At 39.0% G+C, this 20,800-nt stretch overlaps 2 protein-coding genes across 2 annotated transcripts in view; one reads left to right on the top strand and one right to left on the bottom strand.

Annotated features, from left to right (window-relative positions):
- The window catches only part of LOC119720403 (LIM domain transcription factor LMO4.2-like), a 31,237-nt gene extending 25,033 nt beyond the window's left edge, over positions 1–6,204 (top strand). Inside the window, exon 4 of the mRNA XM_038190067.1 lies at positions 1,890–6,204. Within this exon, the coding sequence (XP_038045995.1) occupies positions 1,890–1,898 (9 nt within the window). The 3' untranslated portion in view covers positions 1,899–6,204. The remainder of the gene's footprint in view (positions 1–1,889) is intronic.
- An 8,369-nt stretch (positions 6,205–14,573) lies between these two features.
- Positions 14,574–19,659, bottom strand: LOC119720466. The gene is made up of 7 exons (XM_038190138.1): positions 19,585–19,659; positions 18,401–18,623; positions 17,505–17,589; positions 16,186–16,277; positions 15,304–15,599; positions 14,894–14,977; positions 14,574–14,762 (listed from the first exon to the last, which is right to left on the bottom strand). The coding sequence occupies exons 1-7, from the start codon at positions 19,657–19,659 to the stop codon at positions 14,754–14,756; spliced, it is 864 nt and encodes a 287-aa protein (XP_038046066.1). The 3' UTR covers positions 14,574–14,753.
- Positions 19,660–20,800: the final 1,141 nt, after the last annotated feature.

Here is a 20,800-nt window from a genome sequence, read left to right as displayed (position 1 = left end):
ACTCTCCATCCACTTAAACTAACCAAATGTCTCCGGGATTAATAATGGGCCCCATTAATGGCGCCCGCCAGAGCACCTGCCGTTAAAAGCAATATTATTTCACCTTTCTGAAAGCTGCATTGTATAGAGCGCTGCTAAAAATTCATTTGTGCCTATGTCCTCTTCCGAAGGTGCGTGCGATGTATCGATATTATTCGGACAGAGTGTGGTAGCAGAATATCACATGCCAAGAATTCTGCGCAATAAGACAAAGGAAGAAGACCTTCAAATAAGGCAATTATTATGAAATGTGTGATCGCATCATATTTTTTTTCACACAGTGTACAGCCAGGCTCTTTTGTCATTCCATTTCTGACGTTTCAGTGATCCGCAGTGGGGCTGCCTTTGCGACTCTGGCTCTAAAAAGCAATTTCATTTCTGATATGGCGGCTTAATTGGCAATTAAATAAAATATGGGACCGCGCGAAAAGGCAATCCACTCCCGGCGCCACGAGACCACGTGATACTGCAGAGAGAGAAAAAAAAGTGAAGCAGTCATGCCTGAAATGAATATGTAGATCCTCTCTATATCATTTCTGATCAACTGGTATTAATTTGTAATGATTGGCACTCGTCGCGGAACGTGAATTTGACGCGTTGGGAAAGGAATCGCATGTGCAAATGAGAGTATATAATTTCTCGTGACAGGCGATGATGCATGTGTTGGTGAGGGTTGAAATAGGCGCTGCTCCTTATGTAGCAGTAACCATGAATTGGGTTCTGAATACATGTCTTTAGTATCACATGAGTGGAAGTTGCAGTGTTTGGTGTAGCACGTATGCAAAACAAATAGGCAGCGTACAACGACTTGAATTCATGTGCCAAATTGGTGGTGCTCATTCATTATAGAGTGATCATCGGAACCGTTTCATTTCAAAACAAAAACAAAGCAAAGCGAAACAATACCCTCAGAAAAAGAAAACAAAGAACCCCCCCCCCAAAAAAAAAAAAAAACCAAGCAAACAAACACGCAGCTGGACAACCCAACAAACACTCACAATTAAAATACACACACAGAAGAAAATATAAAAAGTCGTCCTCTATTAATAATGTTTATTATGTTGTAAAAATAATATTAATTCATGCTTCTGTGTTTATTCGTACAAACTGTAAGACGAATGTCTGCTTTACAGCTGTCTATTTTTAAGGATGTGGGAAAATCCTTGGAAAATGAATGAGTTCATCTGAACAGATCAGACGTTGTTTGGTCGTAGCTTTATTAAGATTGAAAAAAAAATGTAGTTCAAAATAATACAGGGTGGTCCAAAAAAAAAATTACACTTATTTTAGATGTAGATTTCTCGGAATTTGGGAGACATGTTAAAATTGTTTCAGGACATTCCTAAAATACAGCATCTTCGTGGTTTATGGTGAAAACGGCGTTGAAAGTAAAGCCTAAATTAAGAATTGGCGATGGTTTAAAGAAAGATGGTCAAAAGCCAGTTTGTCACACGTAAGTCTAAGTGAGATATGTTCAACACAATAACACTCCACGCACAAAAAAAACCTGCAATAATTGTTATTAGGTCTACATGACTGCCATAGACGTGGACATTCCCCCAATCTAGTTTTTGACCATTCTTCTGTAAATGGCCGCTATTTCGTAACGTGAGCTTTATTTTCAACGCCTTTTTTCACCATATACAACCAAATCTTGATTTTTCAAACAATTTCAACATTTGTCTTTAATTATAAGAAGTCTGCCTCCGAAAAAGTGTAAACTTTTTTTGGACCCCACTGTATAGTCCCAAGCACGTGTTTGTACAAAACCTGGCTCCAAAACCCATATGCTCTTTTTTTGCTCTGGCGTCTTTAAAAAAAATGTTTCTCGTTTTTTTTTCTCCCAATAGGTCTGTTGAGGATGGCTTGAGCTTTGGATAATTTCGTGGGGGTACACAGCCACCATCGGACTACGATGCGACGCCACAGCACCATGCCGCTCATTCTGACAGACACTGAACTGGCCATTTTTAGTATGAACAACCTGTGTGTTGGACGTTGTACCCGTCGGTGTTTCAAACCAAGCCACCATCTTAACTCAACTCGTCATTTCAACCAGGATCTCTCCCCAAGATATCAAATGAGGGCGCTATAATAGGTTAAATAAACTGCAAAGAGGGCACTGTAAGCAAGTCATCAGAGCTGTCAAGCAATACGGTGTACTTTGTGTATAGGTTTCTACTCATGTTTTGGCACTCGGTTTAACTTCCCCGTAATTTATCAAGCCTAGGAGTTGCAATTTATATTTTAATACGTACTGACGGAGTCATTACTTTCCATAGTGCACATTTGAATGTGCTGTATAATTTAGCTTTCTGTTGTCATTATCGTGACAATATTCTAGGGAAAATCTAGGTTTCTTGTATGCATTTGAAGTCAGTCCTTTGATAATTCTTTGGCTGTTTGCTGGGCCGAAATTGACACTTGACACAAGTCGAAGCTGTAGTATTGGACACTGGATTCCTGGACATAAATACGGGGTCAAATTATGGCTCAAGTCGAAAACAAAAATGTATCCGTCGCAAAAGGATAATTGAATTTCCCCATCCTAAACAAAATACGTAAAATGTAAATTTGCATTTTTGTGAAAGGAAATTGCATCATGCAGTATTTCCAAAACATCCACCCACCGTACTGTCACGATTAATGGTACACCGTGCCTTTAGGTAAAAGTCTCTATTTTAGTTTAACCGTGTGGTGGATGTGATAGCGCCCTCACTTGGTAAAAAGTACTGCCCATGACGTGCACTTACATGGAGCGAATGCATTTACTGTCACCGTTAGTGTTCAACGAGGTCGGCCTTAATAAGAATTGCCCATAGATGATGCCTGAGCTATGCTGCAACGATTCCTGATGGAAGACTGACTATCGTGATATCAGCAAAACAAGATTTTTTTTTTTTTTTAAAGGAACACACAGATGTGTCCCAGGTACGGCACGGACTACATGAAGTCACGGCAGTCATGGTATTGCCGTGGCATTTACAAATGAACCTTGGTATGTACAAAAGTGTACTCTTGACTTCAAACGACCATCGCAAGGAAACAGTATGGCCAACGCTAGTGCAACATTTCCCACGACGGTAGATTTTGCTCTTACCTTGATCGAAATGGTGTCTGGACTTTGGAGAGAAATCGAGATGAATGATCCATCAATTTACATTAAATACCTTGATTTTGCACGTGCTTGTGACGGTTGCGCTTCAACATTAACCTCTGACCAGGAGCTTGGTATCTGCTATATTCAGTGAGGTGACACAACACAATGCTCGAACAACGCATCTTCGAAATAAAAGATAATTGTAAATGCCTCGTCGTTTGAAAGGTTGATTTACAGGTATCCCGCTGCATGGAATTTGCATGTAATGTTTCGTATTGTGTGAATTATTGTCGACCATGTGGACTGTGTATTTCAGCTGTCAAGAACATCTCATTGTTGTGTATCGCATGACGAGGCCTACCCTTGGCCGACAGTATGACACCATTTTGCATACTTTGTCAATCTGCGTATAGGCGTCACTTCTGAAATTTAGCAGGGTTGTATTCGAGTCCATCACAAGTCCTCACAATTCGGTCATTCTATAAAAAGGGGGTCTGAAAGTGTGACATGTTGGTGTCCCTGCTACACCTGACCCGTGTGTAATTTGACATGGAAATATCATTGAAATTGACTTCAAACTACTTTTTATTAGTTTAGCAGGTACTTTGCATTAATTAATCACTCTTGGGGGTAGAAGGCGTTAAAGAATGTGTTCTGAATTTACAAAATCGTATACCTTTTAATTGCCAATGCAACGACTCAGTGTGATTAACCTTGATTAACTTTGCCTCACTTTATTGTTCATAAGTGTTCTTGAAAAAAAAGTCTCATGAATGTTTTTACTGGTTTTTTTTCTTTCTATTTTTATACTACCGAATGTTTTTGATAACTTGGCACCTTTGAAAAACAGTGTTCCACGGAAAGCTTTCCCAAGGATAAATACGAACTTAGTAAATCAGATCAATTTTACCCCAAATGTATAGAATCCCAAGGCTAAAACAAAATGCCCAGCTGAGATTTGAAAATGCCAAGCTATTCCCAAGCTATTCAAATGAACTCCCAAGCTATTCAAATGAACTGTTAAAACAAATAGTCTTTATTTAAAGTTCCTGTTACTGGTACTTTTGATTTACTTGTGACCGGTCTTGTTATGGACTCGACTACATCGATTCAAACACTGAAATCAGATTATTTATTCTGTTTCTCAAACGTAAAGTTGACATTGGCATTATACCTTCATACATGTTTTCCGAATAAACTAGCAGCAACAAAACGGCAGAAACTTGCGTCAAACGCGTAAGTTGGAGGCAAAGTGCATTCCGCATTGATGATACCGAACATAATTTGGCAACAGTTCCAATGTTCTATCAACATACTTGTGACAATGTCCACGTTGTAATCATTGATATGATAGTGTTACTTGGCCAGTGACCGAGGAGGACATTGGACGAAGCTCTAAACTGTCATGGATATAATATATGTATATAAAGCATGGAATGAAAAGTACTTGAATAATTCTGGATTGTATTATAGCACATAGATATGTACATAATTCATGATAGGTTTATAAATATAGCTATTTACTGTACGTATCTGTCAAATTTGATAAAAACAAATCAGAGATGAAAGCAGAATTTGCTAAATGCCGACTTTTGTATCTGAGTCGACATAGCTGAAATACAAGTTTATTGTTAATGTATAATATTGTGAGATCATAAAGTGAGACACAATCTTGCGTCAGATTGAGATGCTCAATACATGAACATTGGGGAATAATGACGATAAAGCCACTTAACGGTATAGTGGTGGGTTGACACTCTAAAACTACAGTTAGGCATTTATCTCACCACTTCACATGGTAAACATTGTAAAAAAAAAAATAATAATAAACCTGGTACTTTGTTTAATTGACAAAAGCTGAACAAAAAGAGCACATGTGTAGGGCCTACCCATGATAAGATTACCGTCTTATAGGCAATTTGCATCGGAAGGTGTGTATATTATCTTAACGTTTCATGCATGATACATGGTTCGTTAGGACGCATGATTTACACTTAAAAGTAAAGACTATGGGTTCAAAAATATTTACGCTAAGGACGTTTTATTTTACAAGCAAAACGTGGGCGCGTAAGTTTTGGTGGTATGCAATCCAAACTTATATTGCCCATGTATTCAACACCAAAGGGGGGTGTTCGGGTAGCTTTTGTGATATTACTAATGACTCTTTATAACCTTAGTTTCAACCAAGAAAAATGGAACAATGGCTATTCATGCAGTAAGCTTCGTTTATGTAATGATACGGCTGGTTAAACACATGTTTACATGATAGTTTTATACTTTTGTTTTACTCTTAAAATACAGCCTTTGTTCATTTTAATTTGTATGTATCATTTTATTTGTCTAAAGATTAAGAGGAAAATTAAATAAATAAAGTTAAGCTTGTCATCTACGATGGTAAATTGTTAATTCCCATCCAATGCTATTGTTTTATAACTACACCAAACTATGTTAGCTTTTCCTGATACCGACATGTGAAGCCATTCATGTGACAAGCGATTGTTGTACTTTGGTATGATCATTTTTTTAAAATTATTTTTAAATACATTAAACATCTGAATAATGTAATTCTTGGGAGTGAATATATTTATTGATCAGTTTTAACCACTTAATGTCTTATCACATAATATGTGATTATCAATATTATTGAGTTCTTTGCAATACCGACAGTTTCGTCAATCCAACGAAATGAAAACCAATTAGCTTCTTGAGAAGGCATAAAATGCTACCTTTTACTCTGTTTGTGTAAAACTTCTTTTCAGAAGTTGGATTTCTTTTCTCCTTTTTTATATTAGGCTATGTCTTACAAGACAGCTAGTCGAACGCACCGAACACAATCTTAATCTCAATGAGATATCAGATTACTACTTTCTGGCTTGTTTGCACATGTGTTTTTGTAATGATTTAATGGAAGTGACCGAAAGGACAGTGTCAATGAACACTTCCCAATGCCTGGAATATAAACTAGTAAATACATGTGTATAAATTTTCATTAGAAGTTTAAGTAAATACAACAATGTATGAATAACACAATGAAATAAAGACACATTGGAATCCTATATTACATTGCATTCGTGTCGGCTCATGAGTTTTTAAAGCTTTGCTGTGAAATTTGCCTCAGATTAGAAAGCTATCTATATCGCTATTTCTACACAAAATCCAAAATTGCTGATAAAACAATCTTCATATAAATAATGGTTTCCTATATACTAACTCTGTTCAGTTTTCTTGACTGTCCAGTAATCGGTCATCGCATGGTGCGTAATAGCTGATTCCTGTAAATGAAAATGGGTACACCGTGACCTTAGAACAGCTTCATGGTGTTCACAGGGGTCTGTTGTGCATTCATTTGCGATATATCCCTGTGTCAATGGGCAACAAGTGCAACAATCGTTAGAATATCTGCAAGTCCATGATAGTCGCTCTAAGTAATGTACCATTTTTGGCCTATGGCATCCGTGCGCCAAGGGAGAGGGCGCTTTATTTAAAACCTTCGAGAGTCCCGTGGGATGTCTATGCGTGGTCCGTAGACATGTAATAAAACCTAGACACGATATTTGCTCTCACCACTACAGTTAGCAAAAGGCGCGTACAGAATATTTCTATTACGCAAACGCTCTATGCGCGCGGTTCGTTAGCCACGGGACCAACCAAAGCGTCTTCGCATGACCGTCAGGCGTCGTCGTGTCGGCAATGTGTTCGGATGTCACTCTCTAAGCGGTCTCCCCCAACTCTCCCATCCTTACCGTTGAGGGGGTATTTGTGAAAAAAAAATTCAACATGCGTGTTTAGGTTAAAAAGCAAAATCATTGGACGCAGATGAAATAAACAATCACTTGTTTCAACAAACAAAAATCAACCTGGTTTTAAATGTAAAAATCTAAGTGATCCAAAACAATGAACTCTGGTTTCGTAAAAAAAAACCCATTAGCTCGAGACTGGTCCATTCTTTACATACCGTTGCTTGGGGAACTTTTTCAACTGTGGCAAAATATTGTCTAAGCTTGTTTATGACAGACCATGTGTTTGAGCTAATGAGGGCGCTGTAACAACGTCATTTGTGGTGCAGACCTGTAAATAGGCTAGAAATTGCCTACACCAGCCAAATCACCATTTCCACGCTCTCAGATTCCCCAGTATTAGAGCATTTTGAGGGCCGTGAACTTTACCTGAGGATTTGTTTTAAAAAAAAAAGAAGGTGGAAGCCGTGAAGACTGCAAGCTCGTATTAGTGTGAAATGTGGAGGAACTTGAGCCCTAAAATGACTCTTGAGCGTGGGCGTCCGTTTTAGTCGATGATCATCATTGCATGAAATTTTCTACCAAAACTCATTGGTTAACCCCCAAAAAATCGAACAGAAAATGAAACATGATGAAAGAAGGTTTAATTGGACGTGTGTCTCAAACACCTTGGAGAGTTGTGAGTATTTTAATCACTTTGGGAAGTGCGCGTAATTATCACTGAAATCTATGGCAGTCTACTTACTGGTCTGCACCCTCGGGGATACAGTGAGACGTGAATCCCAGCATCGCTACAACGTCAGGTTTGATTGCTTTAATTTTCATTACGATAAAACAATCGTTAATTTTGAGACTGAAGTAAAGCTGCTTTTTACTTCGGTAAACGTGATATCGTCGTTTTTTGGTACTCAGAAAAGAAGCGTCGCCACAGCTTCCTATGCGCTCAAAAAAAAAGGTATCTTGATTCGTTGCATGACAAGTAAGCCTCTGTGGTGGGAGCACAATATATTCACCCTTAGCAATGAATATCCATATTGGATCCAAAGTAATGCAATGTAACCATAAACCTCTATCAACCATAAACCCCTATGAGGTTGTTAAACTATCACAATAACCATTTACTCTTATGCTAGAGCTTGCATCAATGCAGACTCCATTTAACCCAACCGACCACCAAACTGACATCGTGGCCCTCTACCTCCCTGTGAACTCTAGGGTTGCCGTTTGGGTCAGTAAGGGTTTGGGTAACCCTTGGGTTAGAGGTAGTTCTACTCGTGTCCTACCACTTAATGATTGGGTTTTAAGTTAGGGTTGGGGTTAGGCTAAGCCTAGGGTAAGGGTCAGAGTTCAATGGTTAGGTAAAGTAAAGGGTTATGGTTAGTGTTAGGGGTTAGGGTTGTGGTAAGGGTTAGGGTTAGTGTTTAATGACTAGGTTAACGTGGTTATAGGGTTAGGACTATCATCATCATCATCATTGGTCGACTGCAGCGTGCACTAGTTGTGTTGGTCACGATGATGGACACGCCACATGTCCTGTTCCATCATCAGTGTCCCTAGTTCATCTGCAGTCGCGGCGCCACTGTCCTCCATCAGGGTCTTCACTATGGTTTTGTACGGGCGCCAACGATTCATCCTACCATGGGTTAATTCCCAGATGATGACTTTGCTGGCGGGCAACTCTGGGTGTCGCACGCAGTGCCCGGCCAGTCGCATCCATCTCCCTGCTATCTTGTTGGTCAATTTAGGTAGGTCGCCATAGAGTTGCTCGTTGTAACCCTCTGCGTCCAGTCGATGTTGAAGGCGATCCGGAGCATCTGGGTATAGCAGCCATCAAGAGACTTGGTCATGGACTTACATAGTCAAAGTCCAGGTTTCACACCAGTAAAGGAGGATTGTCTCGATTGCTGTTATAAAGATTCTCCTTTTTTAGTCCTCTGGAGAGGTTGGAGGTCAAGATGTTCCTCATTGGCAGCTACGTTGTAGGACATGTACTCTCACTGTCTTCTTGACATTCAGGTGCAGCCCGATGTTTGTTAGGACTAAGAATGTTCATAATTTCAAACCTGGGCGTTTACTAAATGTAGAAGAAAAATCTTTTTAAGTTCGTTTTTGCAAAAAAAAAATCATTTTAATTGATTTTGAATTACACAGAAAATTCTACATGTGAACAAAACACACTTTGCCATTATCTCTTATTGGTCTCCCACTTTTGTCCGCATTGAGTGCCAGATCGATTCACAGAAATAGGCACTATCCATAAATGGGTTTTATGCTCTTTTCTCACGACTGTCCCATACTTGTTTGCGATATTTATACACACAGGAAAGCAAATCAATCGAAATGCCATTATCGACAAATGCTTCTTCAGTCGACGTTTTTTAAATCATGTGCCATCCGCAGAGCATCGGTGAATTTGGAATGTCAAATGAAATCGAAAACGTCCCGGTCGACTAAAACCGTGAAGCCTGCTGTATACGTGAGTAGACCTATAATGAGTGTATTTGTGTCTACATTTAAAAGTAATAAACGCGGCCCTCCGAAATTCTGGAGAAACCAAGAGAATGTTTGTTCTTCCAAATTGTCCGTAAAGTGCCCCGCTTGGCCGGCTCGCCATCGTGGGCTGGCCATGCGCTGCGCGAGCACGGCTAATTGGCGAAAGCTTTTCCATCACCGGACAGAATTACACACAGATGTCTCACAGTGTCTGCTCAGGATAGCAGGAAATGAAACTGGCAGCTCGGTTGTCTCCATTAGAAGCTAATATCTCTAGCCAAACAAAACACGAGAGTGGACAAAACACGAGACTTTCGAAGCAGCCTTATTTGTCTGCACACTTGATTCTGAGAGTATCAGATTTTGCCTGTATCGACCTGCAGCTCTCTTACCCTGGTATTGGATCATTTGCATGAGCAAAATGTTTGAACACGTATGCAAATGAGGAATAGTCTGGTGCCTGCCTGTGCCTTACATTAGCGGTGTCGTATGGGTGCAGGCCAGGAAATCGGTCCGAAATTGCCTACGCCGGCCAAATCACGATTTGCATGCCCTCTTCAGTATTTGAGCATATTGTGGGCCATGAACTTGAGGGCTTGTAAAAAAAAAGTGGGGGCCGTGCACAGGACTGTGAGCTTGTAGTTCTGTGCAATTTGGATGAAATTGGGGCTGATGAAATGAGATTTGATAAGATGATGAAATAAGCTTTAATTTTATGTGTGTCTCGACGAACACCTTGGAGAGTTGTGAGTATTTCTTCCTGAATTTCTGAGGTGGGGGCATTTATCATTGGGGTCTTTGGAAATTTATATACTGGTCTGCAACGGTATGCGGTGTCTGGAGTAAAAACAGAATCAATTTGTCGTGACGTGAGTTATGTGTTTTTTGAAGTTAAAATGTTACAATCTTATCCCGACAAAATGCAGTATCACATTTCATATTAATATGAGCAAGTTGGAAAGGAAAGGAGTATTATTGAGAAGGCGTGGACGTTTGAAATAACAACACCAAGTACTCGATATAAATCCATTGCTAGCCAATTGCGGTATCGAATCAGGATACAGGAAGAAATTACCTATCCAGGGCTTAATATTGTAAACGAGGTTGGAAATAAAGTAGGCACTGGAAACGAGGTTGGTATCGATTAACTCACTATTGACATTCTTAGTGGGGCAGTTAGGGGAACTATTTGGGGGAATTGATGAATACAAGCATAGAATTTGGCACACTATAATCATGAGAAAGATATTTGGTTAAAGGGACATTGCAGGTTTGTCCTTTGAAAAAAAAATCGCAAGCAATTTTGAACATTTCCCATATGGCTACCATTGCTTTTTTTTTGGAAATTCATTCTTCTGAGATTGGATTTGATTAGATGAGATTGCCATTCCATCATCACTCTGCCTTAAATATGTAACAGTCGGAAATGATATCTCCCTGAGACAGGGACGTGAATAGCGGGAACGGCGTGGGTCGATGCCGTGTGGGCAGAGCACCACGACTAATTACCCACATTTCGGAGTGGTAATTACCGAGGTGGGCCAAGTGCAGCTCGGCTTCGTAACAACTAATACGGTCTTCGGGAGAGGGCAGTACAAGTTACTGAGGTGGGGTAGGCGTGTTTCGCGGCTGTCAAATAGTGGGGAGTGCGAGTTGCCGAGATGGGTAAATGCAGCTCCGCTTGACAAGCGACCGGTTGTTGTGGATAATGTGGTAATACGTCTTGACGAGGCGGGGCAAGTGTTTCTCCGCTGACGATTATGGGGAGAGTGAGCTGCCGGGAAGAAGCAGGCTTGCCTCCGCTTAACAAGGTAGGGAATGCCGAGGATCAGTCCGGCAGATTCGTCGGGTGGAGGTGCGAGTTGCCGAGGTGGGGCAAGCGCACCGCCGTGACAATAGCGGTGAGCGAGTTGCCAGGGAGGGCCGAACGCTACTCCGATAAATCTTCCTGCCAAACTACACCAAAAATTACCACAGAATACGTGAATATATCCAGAAGGAAGAAGATGATAACAACAAGAAAAAGTCAGCTTAACTTAAAGACTTATTAGGAAAGCGACAAGAAAAGAGCAAATATTGGAGCTTTTGAAAACACGTCTTTCCTGTAGCGCGCGCTAAGACTAAAGAGGATGTGTCGTGGCGGGCGGGCCGCAAGGTACTGTGGGGAAAAAAATCTAAGGGAGTGGCTGGCGCCCTCTTGAGGATACTGCATAATGTAGTAATGCTATAAGGATAAGTCGAGCGCAGTAGATTGTGTACGTAGTTACTACACTTGTAAATGAAACAGGCTTAAAATAAAAGGTTTAGAAATTGAATGAATGGGGGCATATTTATATTTTTTTCAGTGACCAAAAGTTTCTACTATTACTTCGTGGGCTCAGATAAAAATCTCATGAAATCGATATTACAATTGACTTTTAATACCGTTCTCTAAAATATGATGAAAAAAAATCTCTTAAAATTTCATTTGAAAGAATGAGAACCTTTCTACCTGCACACTCTGCCACTCACCTTGTGACACTCGGTGGTGTGAAACTGGGCAGCAAACGGCAACATGTTCGGGGCCACTCATTGACGTAACCCTACACTCTCAACCCCCCCCCCATGAAAATGTAGTGACCACGTCATGATAGATATTCTGTGCAACGTGCATTCCATTGCTCCAATCCTATATAAGTCGAAGAAAACAAGACTAAACGCAACAAACATTTATGCAACCCTCTGTGGTTTTGGCAGAAACAGATCTGCTTTGCGAGCAGACTGGCTTCCAGTCCGTACATTACAGATACTGATTGTGGGGCTGGAACCAGTCTACCACGCGCAAACTGGATTGTTGTCTGGCAGCCAATAATTTCAAATAATAAAGTAACAATTCAAAACTAAAGACCGATTTTCTTTTTAATCGGTCAATGTCTTATTCGTATATGAATAACTATTGAAAATGCAAGAAAATTAGCAATTAAAAAAATTACTTATTATTCGAGCTGGAACTCAAGAGCTACAGCACTAAAAAACGAAAATCCAATCCAAATTGGAACTTGTGATTGTGTTGACCACATATAATATACCCTTGTTTTGCAAGGGTCTATTACATAGACTAAGGATATATTTTCCCATTAAATAATGTTTTAATAAAAATAACCTTGAAAACATTAAATATAATTCTCTTGCTGAATTTTATTTGAATACGTAAATGAGTTAAAATTATGGAATAAAAATGTTAAATCTCAAATAGATACCAAAGTACACTTTCAAAATAGTGTAAATACAAAAATAAACACTTAGTCAGCAAACGCTGCTAAAATTGGTTTCATATACAACAGTTATCTTTGACGGACTGACATGACGTCATCAGGATGACATCAAAATGCATAAATTAAAAAAACAGCTGCTTCTGTATTTTTTTCACAATATTTGGACCTTTTTCGTTAAATGAGCTCATTTGCACAGAAATATCCATTATTACGAAATAACTTATTCCAATTGCTATAAATGCATTAAGTTACAAGCCAAAATAGTCCAGTGTTGTGGTGAATACATACATGTTTCAGTTGAATACGTAAATGAATGGAAATTACACAATGACAAAATATACTCTTAATTCCTTGAATACCCCAAACGATATTTCAAATTGATAGATAACTACATTTTCAACTATAAAACATATGGTAATTACAAATTAAAAAAAAACATATTAAATTCAGGAAGACCAACATATACATATTATATATCATTTAAAATAGTCTCCACTAAGTCATAAATTCTGCTAGAAAATAAATGTAGGTTTCAAAATAAAAATCAGCCTCGCTATAGATAAAACAGGACGGTTTCAATCGCTATTTTATTTTACCACGGTAGCGCCACAGGATGCCAAAGAACTGTTCTCCCTTGGAGGCCTACGGCGTAATTATTATCACTTATTCCATTAATATCATTCCTCGGAGTATTACAATAGATTTTACAAAAAAGTTTACAAAATGTCCGTGCATTAATAGATACAACCGATGGTAATTACAAACTGTGTCACGTTCAGCTCACGGTGTCAACGCTTGTACACACTGTTCCGAATGTTCAAGATTTGACTGAACACAACTGAGCGTTGGCTTCATACTGTACCTTCGTTCTTAACACACAGTACATTATTATTTCCATCCTCTCACTGATAAGAAGAAAAAAAGATAACAAGCTGTTATAACAAATAGCTGATCTAAATACAAACCAGCATATAAAACGTAACAACTAAGCATTTGCGTATGTCTAACATTAAGCAAATCGGAACCCATATCCTTATCATATTAAATACATCAATGAATAAACAAACAAACAAACAAACAAACTAAAAAGGGTTACTTTACCAATTAATTAACTGTTCGATACAAGACTGTGCAGAATTTCATTAGGTTACCAAAACAACGAGGAATAAATGCAGTAGTGTTTGAGGCGAGTCATAACTAGACAGCTGAGAAGTTGGAAATCATATTAATACAGATTTTACTTTTTTTCACTTTAAAATTAATGATGTTGGTTAATGACTAAAGACAACCATGACTATTTTTTTTTACAGCAAATTAGTAAATGACTCATTCTAGTAGTGTTGGGTGTTTGAAATGAACATCATTGCAGGGGTAAAACAAACAAACAAACAAACTCTAATGGATTAAACCCAGTTGCAACTGAGTTACATTTTTTTGAGTAAAATGCTACTTATAGAAATGGCTATTTGCTTTGTCCTCTTCTATAGGAATTAAAAAACACGGCAACCAAAGAATAAGGGAGAGAGACACGGTACCATAATTCGCATTTGTACAAGTCACACTCCATCATAATCAAATGTTATATTGTAAATTAGTACATGTATATTTCAATTTCCTTCAGTTTTTCTACTATTATGCCAAGTAAATAATAATTAATTAATTTATTGACCACTGTTTTAAATTATAGCTATAATTGTTGTTTATTTCATAAGTTATTCACAAACGGGACCAGGCTCTGTATAAGCTTCGGCTTTTTTCCTGGTTCCCCCATCTGTCACCATTTATGTTTAATTGATCAAAGTGTTGTACAAGTATTAGTATTAAGTTTAGTTATTGTAGTAGTAAATAATCTGTTGCATTTGCATTATATTAATTTGTGACAAATGGAAATAAAACAATACAATACAATACAATACAATACTTTATTGGGTAAATGCAGTATGTGCGAGGATTAATTCTCTAGTAATCATGGTAAATTTCAGCTGCAAGTCTTCGCTTAGTCGTTCAGTCTACTTATCCCATGGGTATTACTTGTCGCAGAGCTGCATTTGCAGCTATGGAAGTTGTGGCCAATGACGAGGTTTAGTAGTGGATGGCGGGATTGTACACCACGCGGCCTGCAACATCCCTTCAATGGCGCTGTGAAAGAAAACACATATACATGTCACAAGTCTTGAAATTAAAGTCGAGTTGAAAAAAAATGTACACCGAGGGTAAAACATTTATCGTCTGAAATTTAAAATGTGAATGTTTTGATCCTGTTAGCTTACTGCTTCTTCTTCTCGGTAACGTTCCAATGCCTCGTTGCCAGACACCATGTATGGTCGGATGAACTCTGAATTACTCTGCATAGCCTGTGCGTCGTATAAAAAAATAGAAAACTTAACCATTAAGTTATACATGATGTTACTTAGATTATACATATCCAAAGACAGTATTGTGATTGTGACCATGCCTATCAGATACAAACACCTTGTAACAGGATCCATTTTACCGAGCCCCTAAGCACATGATACGTAAAATGACATTGGTTGAGCTCTACTTTCCGGAATCCAACAAAGGACCTCAAAACCTCATGGTGGATTGGAATAGATTTGAAAAGGCTAGGGTTATAACTCCAGCAACTGGACAGGCTCTTTATAAACCTCTCTTGGAGGAGAACACAGTTAACCTGTCTTACATGTAGGAAAGGTGACCGGCTCATTACATGAGCGAGACGATTGATCCGCCTTTCTTCCTCGCTGCAGCCAGCTACACTGTCGCTTTCGTCAGAGGACAAGCTGCGATCTCTGCGATCTTCAAAATCGATGGGTTCTCTACTAGCTTGGAGCCGTCTACTTGACTGATGGTAGATTTCACTCTTGATAAGATATTTACGCCTCATGCAGCACCAGATGACTATTCCTACTATCACCAACAGGAGAACAACACATCCGACTATGATGAGAACTGTAGCTAGAGGTGACACACCACCACCTGCAACAGCGAAAAGAGTACATAATTGAAAACATCCCTGGTCTTGTTTTTTTCCAAAACCTTCAGATTCAGGAAAGAAAGCAGTTTTGCATCATTACATGCTATTGCATAATAATCTGAGATCCATCTACGAGAAACAAAATTCCATGATTGGAGCTGACTCTTTGTCATAAAAGAACAAACAGAAACAAGTAGTTGTGAGATTAATATCTGAACCAAGGGTGTAAAAATGTTGCAAAATGTATCTCTGTACCTGCAGGGATCATGCTCCAAGCCGCGATGCTAGCAACATGAATAAAGTTGCACACCTCCACTTATTGCTTCTGATTAATGTCCCATTGACAGCTTGGGAGACTGCCAACGCAAAAATTGTTCAGCGATGATACAGTTTTACAGATCTAAGATTAAATTCCTGCTGAAACCAATTTATTTGCTAATTTCTTTCCATCGACTGCACCATGTTAAGAGCATTTCTATACCCTCTTTATATATTGTGTACTGTGTGAAAGGTATTTCAATCTTCATTTGGTTGCATATACATATTAGGGTTTGGTTTATTTCTTCGTTATTGTGTCGCAAAACTGACCTCCTTCTGTGGTTGGTGTCTCTGTTGTCAAGTCTGGTGGTGACGTGGTCACTGCAGTTTCGCACCGCTCGCCAGTGAACGATGCCGGGCAACTACAAGAAACATACAGATTGCATCCCACTTTTGCTTATATCTATACTTCTGAACACTCATTCTACATGTTTGGAAAGCCTCAGAAAGCACAAGAAAGCCTCTAAAATCAATAATTATCTACCATTCACTTCACAATTGTGTCATTAAGCATTCCTTACCAGCCGTTTTCATTCTTGATATACATTTTGTGCATATTGTAAAGAAAGTGGGACCAGGAATGGAGGAATTTCTCCATTCTTTTTTTATGATTAAATCAAGGATGTAATGAGTGAGATTTATTCAGTTAAACTCTCTGTACACAACAATATATCAGCTCAAGTAGTCTATGTTAGTAACTATCAGAATTTGATTAACACTATTTCGACCAACTAGTATAATTTAAGATCAATATATCATACAGAATATAAACACAGTACTGAAAAATTGCCTGGGTTATTTTTACCCAAGCAAGGTGTAGTAATCAATTGCAAAGAAAATGCGGAATAACTAAATATGACAAATTATATAGGAGCATTTTTTGTAAAAAGCAAGTTTTCTCCAACGCTGGTCGGCCGACCTGCGTTGGAAAATACAATTTTTCTTGAAAATGTCAGCACACCAGGAGCCACGATTTTACAGAATGCTTTAAACTGTCTTTCCCTAACAATCCAGTAAGGTATTTCGTGAAAATTTTATCATTTCGTTTTCTAATGTTTGGAAATGTTGTATCTCCCCTTTAACAAAAACATGAAATAGCGTAAACAACTAAAGAAAAGTGGCAGAATGTGTCCGAGTTGATTTGAATAGGTGTGTTTTCAGTCTAGTTTTGAAAGTGTTGAGTTTGGGAATCACGTATATGACGACGGGGCGATTGATCCAAAGTTTGGGAGAACAGATGGAGAAGTCTCGATCGCCGTATGAAGTATCAAACATCATTTGAAACACACGTTGTAAGCTCTCGCCAGGGATATAAGTACATATGGGTATCAGGTTGATGCAACTTTAAAGACCGCAATATAAGCATTGAGTTTTCCCTGGGACAAAAAAGAATACCAGATGACATATACTCAACATTTATAATCAGTTTGGGACTTTTTTCATCATTCAATTTATAATTACTCAACTGGGCGATACATCCGATACTTAAAGAATTCAGGCATCGTTTTTGCCCCTTTGTCATGTTCTGCTTTTAATGGTTATATACTCCCACTCCTTTCGCACAATCCTGGCCCCGCCCCATAAATTACCTGCAAGTTGGCTGAGGGGAGAATCCTGAACTCTCGCACGTTCCGCCATTCATGCAACCATCTTGTGTGCAGTCTGATAACAATGCTGATAAAAAAAAACAATTATTTAAAAAAAAGTTTCACTGTGATTCCACTGCATAGCAATTAATCCACTTGTGAGATTTTCGTGTTACCTATTGACACCGTCTAAAATAGACCACTGCTTTACTGAGCACTTTGAGCGTAGGTTGTCGCAGGGATTGCATTTTTAATTCAGGAGGAAGTTTCTGGGTTCACCAGTTGTCCATATCCTTTTCAAATAAGTTGGCACTGCTGTACACTGTTCAAAGTTTGAAACCATTTAAAATATTTGAATGTCCCGTGTTTCTGAATTATTTCTGTTTGTTTCATATTTATATCGCTGATTCAGAGTGCAACTGGAATTTCAATCATGGAGTGAAATATCTCAACAATTGTTAAAAATCGTATTCGCCCTCCAATCAAAATGTTCCTGTAACCCATTAGCACTTGTATAACACTGTGTTATCACACTGCAATTTCTCATTAATGAATCCATAAACCATACAAGGGCTCGGGCAGTTTGGTGTACTCTCTAAATTCCACAGAGTGAAATTAGGGACGAGACGTTTTAGAGTGAAAATCACTCTCCTTTTCGGGGAAAATGAATAGTCTGGGAAAAAAAGAGCCACTTCAGTTGCAGCTCGAGTGAAAACTCGATCTTAACGACTGAAGAAATTTCACTCCTAAACGTCTATTCCCTAGTTTTCGACTGTGGGAGTGAATCTTCACTCGAATGGAGTGAATGTTCACTCTTTCGATTTTAGAGAGTAATACTGGCCGGTAACTGGCAAGTTGGTTTTTGGCGGTACAGGAGCTAAGACATTACAAAGCCTTACATGTGTTTGTGTAACTGACAGAGTCCGGTACAAGACCTATGTCTTCAAAACCATCGTTTAGTGTATCATTTGCTGCTATCACATTGCTGATGACGTCCACCGAGGGTTCTTGCCCTTTGAATGCCAGTGCCGTCTGTGCAACCACACTGCCTTCTTCTAAGCTCAAAACTGTTACCGCAGTCACACGGTCGGTGGACCTATATCCCCGCAGCTTAATTATGATCTGGAAAAAGGAGAAAGTAGCGTTCAGATGGTAAAGAGATGAGGGAGTTCTTATTCTTAATGCAAATGTGAAAATCACCTGCGACATTTGGGCAATTTGCCTCAGGATTTTGCAAAGTTGAATACATTTCCACAAAGTGGATATTTCGTTATAATGATGGATTCACTTCACATGAACCCATCTTAACTGTAATTTGTAGGACTGGGAAAACACCTGGGTATTCCGACTACTCGACAGAATTCGATGTGAGAAACTAAATCCGGTTCCATATTTCGTTTTATTGCCTGAAAACCTTCGCTGCAAAATCAAAAAATTTTGAAAGCGAGACACAACTTCAGTTACCAAAACATGATGAAAAAATGTGCCTTTCAACTCGTGGATGATGATTACCTCATAAACACGCAGACCAGTGTATATTTGCCTGCAATGGGGGACCCCTATTGTCACTCTTTTGTTTGTACTTTAACGTTTCAGGAAGACCTAGCTCCCATGTGTTTTGTACAAAATTGCCAAATTGGAGACCTTTGGGAATTTGGGACCTATTGTCCTCTATTGTTCAACATCCCCTATTGAATGCAGAAACAAACTCACGCACACAAGTGTATTATTTGCTTGCAATCGGGGACCCCATAGCCCTCTTTTGTTTTGTACCCCATAGCCCTCTTTTGTTTGTACTTTAGGAAGACCTCGCATATTTTGTGTACACGATTGTCAAGCGTGGGTCTTCGGGAACTGTGGACCCTATTGTCCTCTATTGTTCAACGTCCCCCTATTGAATGCTGAAACGCACACACACGCCTGTTGCACTTGACGGTGGTGATGATTAAAAAATACTGACAAAGTGCTCATATTTTCTCGTTTTTAAATTTTGGCTATCGAACGTGTGGTGCGCAATACACGTGAACCTACGGTTTCGTCATGTTTTAGTTTTGGTTTAGTTTTGCAGGTTCTTGATCCTTACGACATCGGGTATCCGGTTTGCGATGAAGGCACATTCTCTACACAATTTCCAGACCATATCCAGAACTGTTTGCATGGGGATATGCTCCGTTGTAGAGTAACTCTCGTTTGTATCCTTGTGTGCAACACACACGTTTTAGGCTCATTTCAACAGGTGCATACATTTAATAAAATGAATGGAACTATTATAATTAATGGTATATTACCGCTGTAGTGATCCTTCTGGCAAGTTTTCTCCATGAAGCAGATGGTGGGTTACGGTAGGCACTAAGGAAAGGCAGGTCTAATGCCATGCCAAATCGGAATGGCGTGCGTTCTGAAAAAAAGCAAAAAACAATAACAGTGGTTGATTTTATTTTTCTGTCTTGAAGTTATGTTACAGCAATACTGTTGAATGACCCTTGCACTGTGCATAGTGCGCTGTGTGTAAATGTAACACAAACTATTAGCAGGGTTGACTAGCAAACTGAAATTTTGAGGAACATTTTGGTTAACCGCTCCTCCCTCCCCCAGAAACAAATGAAAAATATCTTGCTCTGCTTGATTAACTGTAAACTACTGCTAGTATTGTATCTTTCAAGATGCCACATACAACTTCAGATTTCAAATAATAGCTTCAACAGTGAGATCATCAAGTGGAAAGATCAATTGAGAGGACCGTGGTGCAGTTTTCCACATGCATCCGACTGAAGTCCTGCTCCAGTCACTGTTAAATAGAGATTGTGAAGGACCAATGTCGACTTACTTGAACATGAACCGTCACTGTTAGTGAAATATCCTGCAAACCAATTGCATTCGCATGTGTAGCCCGCAGCGTTGGTAGCCGGTTGACAGAACTTGCCGTCAGTGTCTGGACATTGAGTGGTGTTTGACAAACATGGACTGGCAACTGAAAAATAGTAAAATAAGGGAGAGCGAAATATTCTGAAAGTTATTGTTGCGTTGATACCGGTACATGTTGTACAGGCTTTACCATATCTTAGTAGTCAAATTAAAATTGTACTTCTTGTAGCAGAGAACATGTATTTTGTTTTTCATGGATTGGCTTGCACGTATTAATTGTAAAAGGGGAAAAAAGAAACACAAATACAGGTAAAGAAGTGACCTGAGTAAACTGAGTAAAAACAAAAAGATTCCTTGGAATATTTCCACAGCTGAGACACTGCATCTGCACTTCCTGCCAAAGTGCCCGTTCACACTATCTTGAAGCAAAAGTA

The sequence above is a fragment of the Patiria miniata genome, unplaced genomic scaffold (assembly GCF_015706575.1).
Source record: "Patiria miniata isolate m_02_andy unplaced genomic scaffold, ASM1570657v1 HiC_scaffold_9, whole genome shotgun sequence".
NCBI lineage: Eukaryota > Metazoa > Echinodermata > Asteroidea > Valvatida > Asterinidae > Patiria > Patiria miniata.
The sequence above is the reverse complement of the archived record's forward strand: the minus strand, read 5'-3'. Positions and strand labels throughout refer to the sequence as shown.

Excerpts from the sequence above, each read along its gene's own strand:
- LOC119720466 (XM_038190138.1), bottom strand. The coding sequence starts at position 19,659 with ATGCAAACAGTTCTGGATATGGTCTGGAAATTGTGTAGAGAATGTGCC. Across the intron at positions 16,278-17,504 it reads TCCCCTCAGCCAACTTGCAG|TTGCCCGGCATCGTTCACTG; the intron begins GTAATTTATGGG and ends TGTTTCTTGTAG. Across the intron at positions 14,978-15,303 it reads GCCGGTCACCTTTCCTACAT|GCTATGCAGAGTAATTCAGA; the intron begins GTAAGACAGGTT and ends TACGACGCACAG.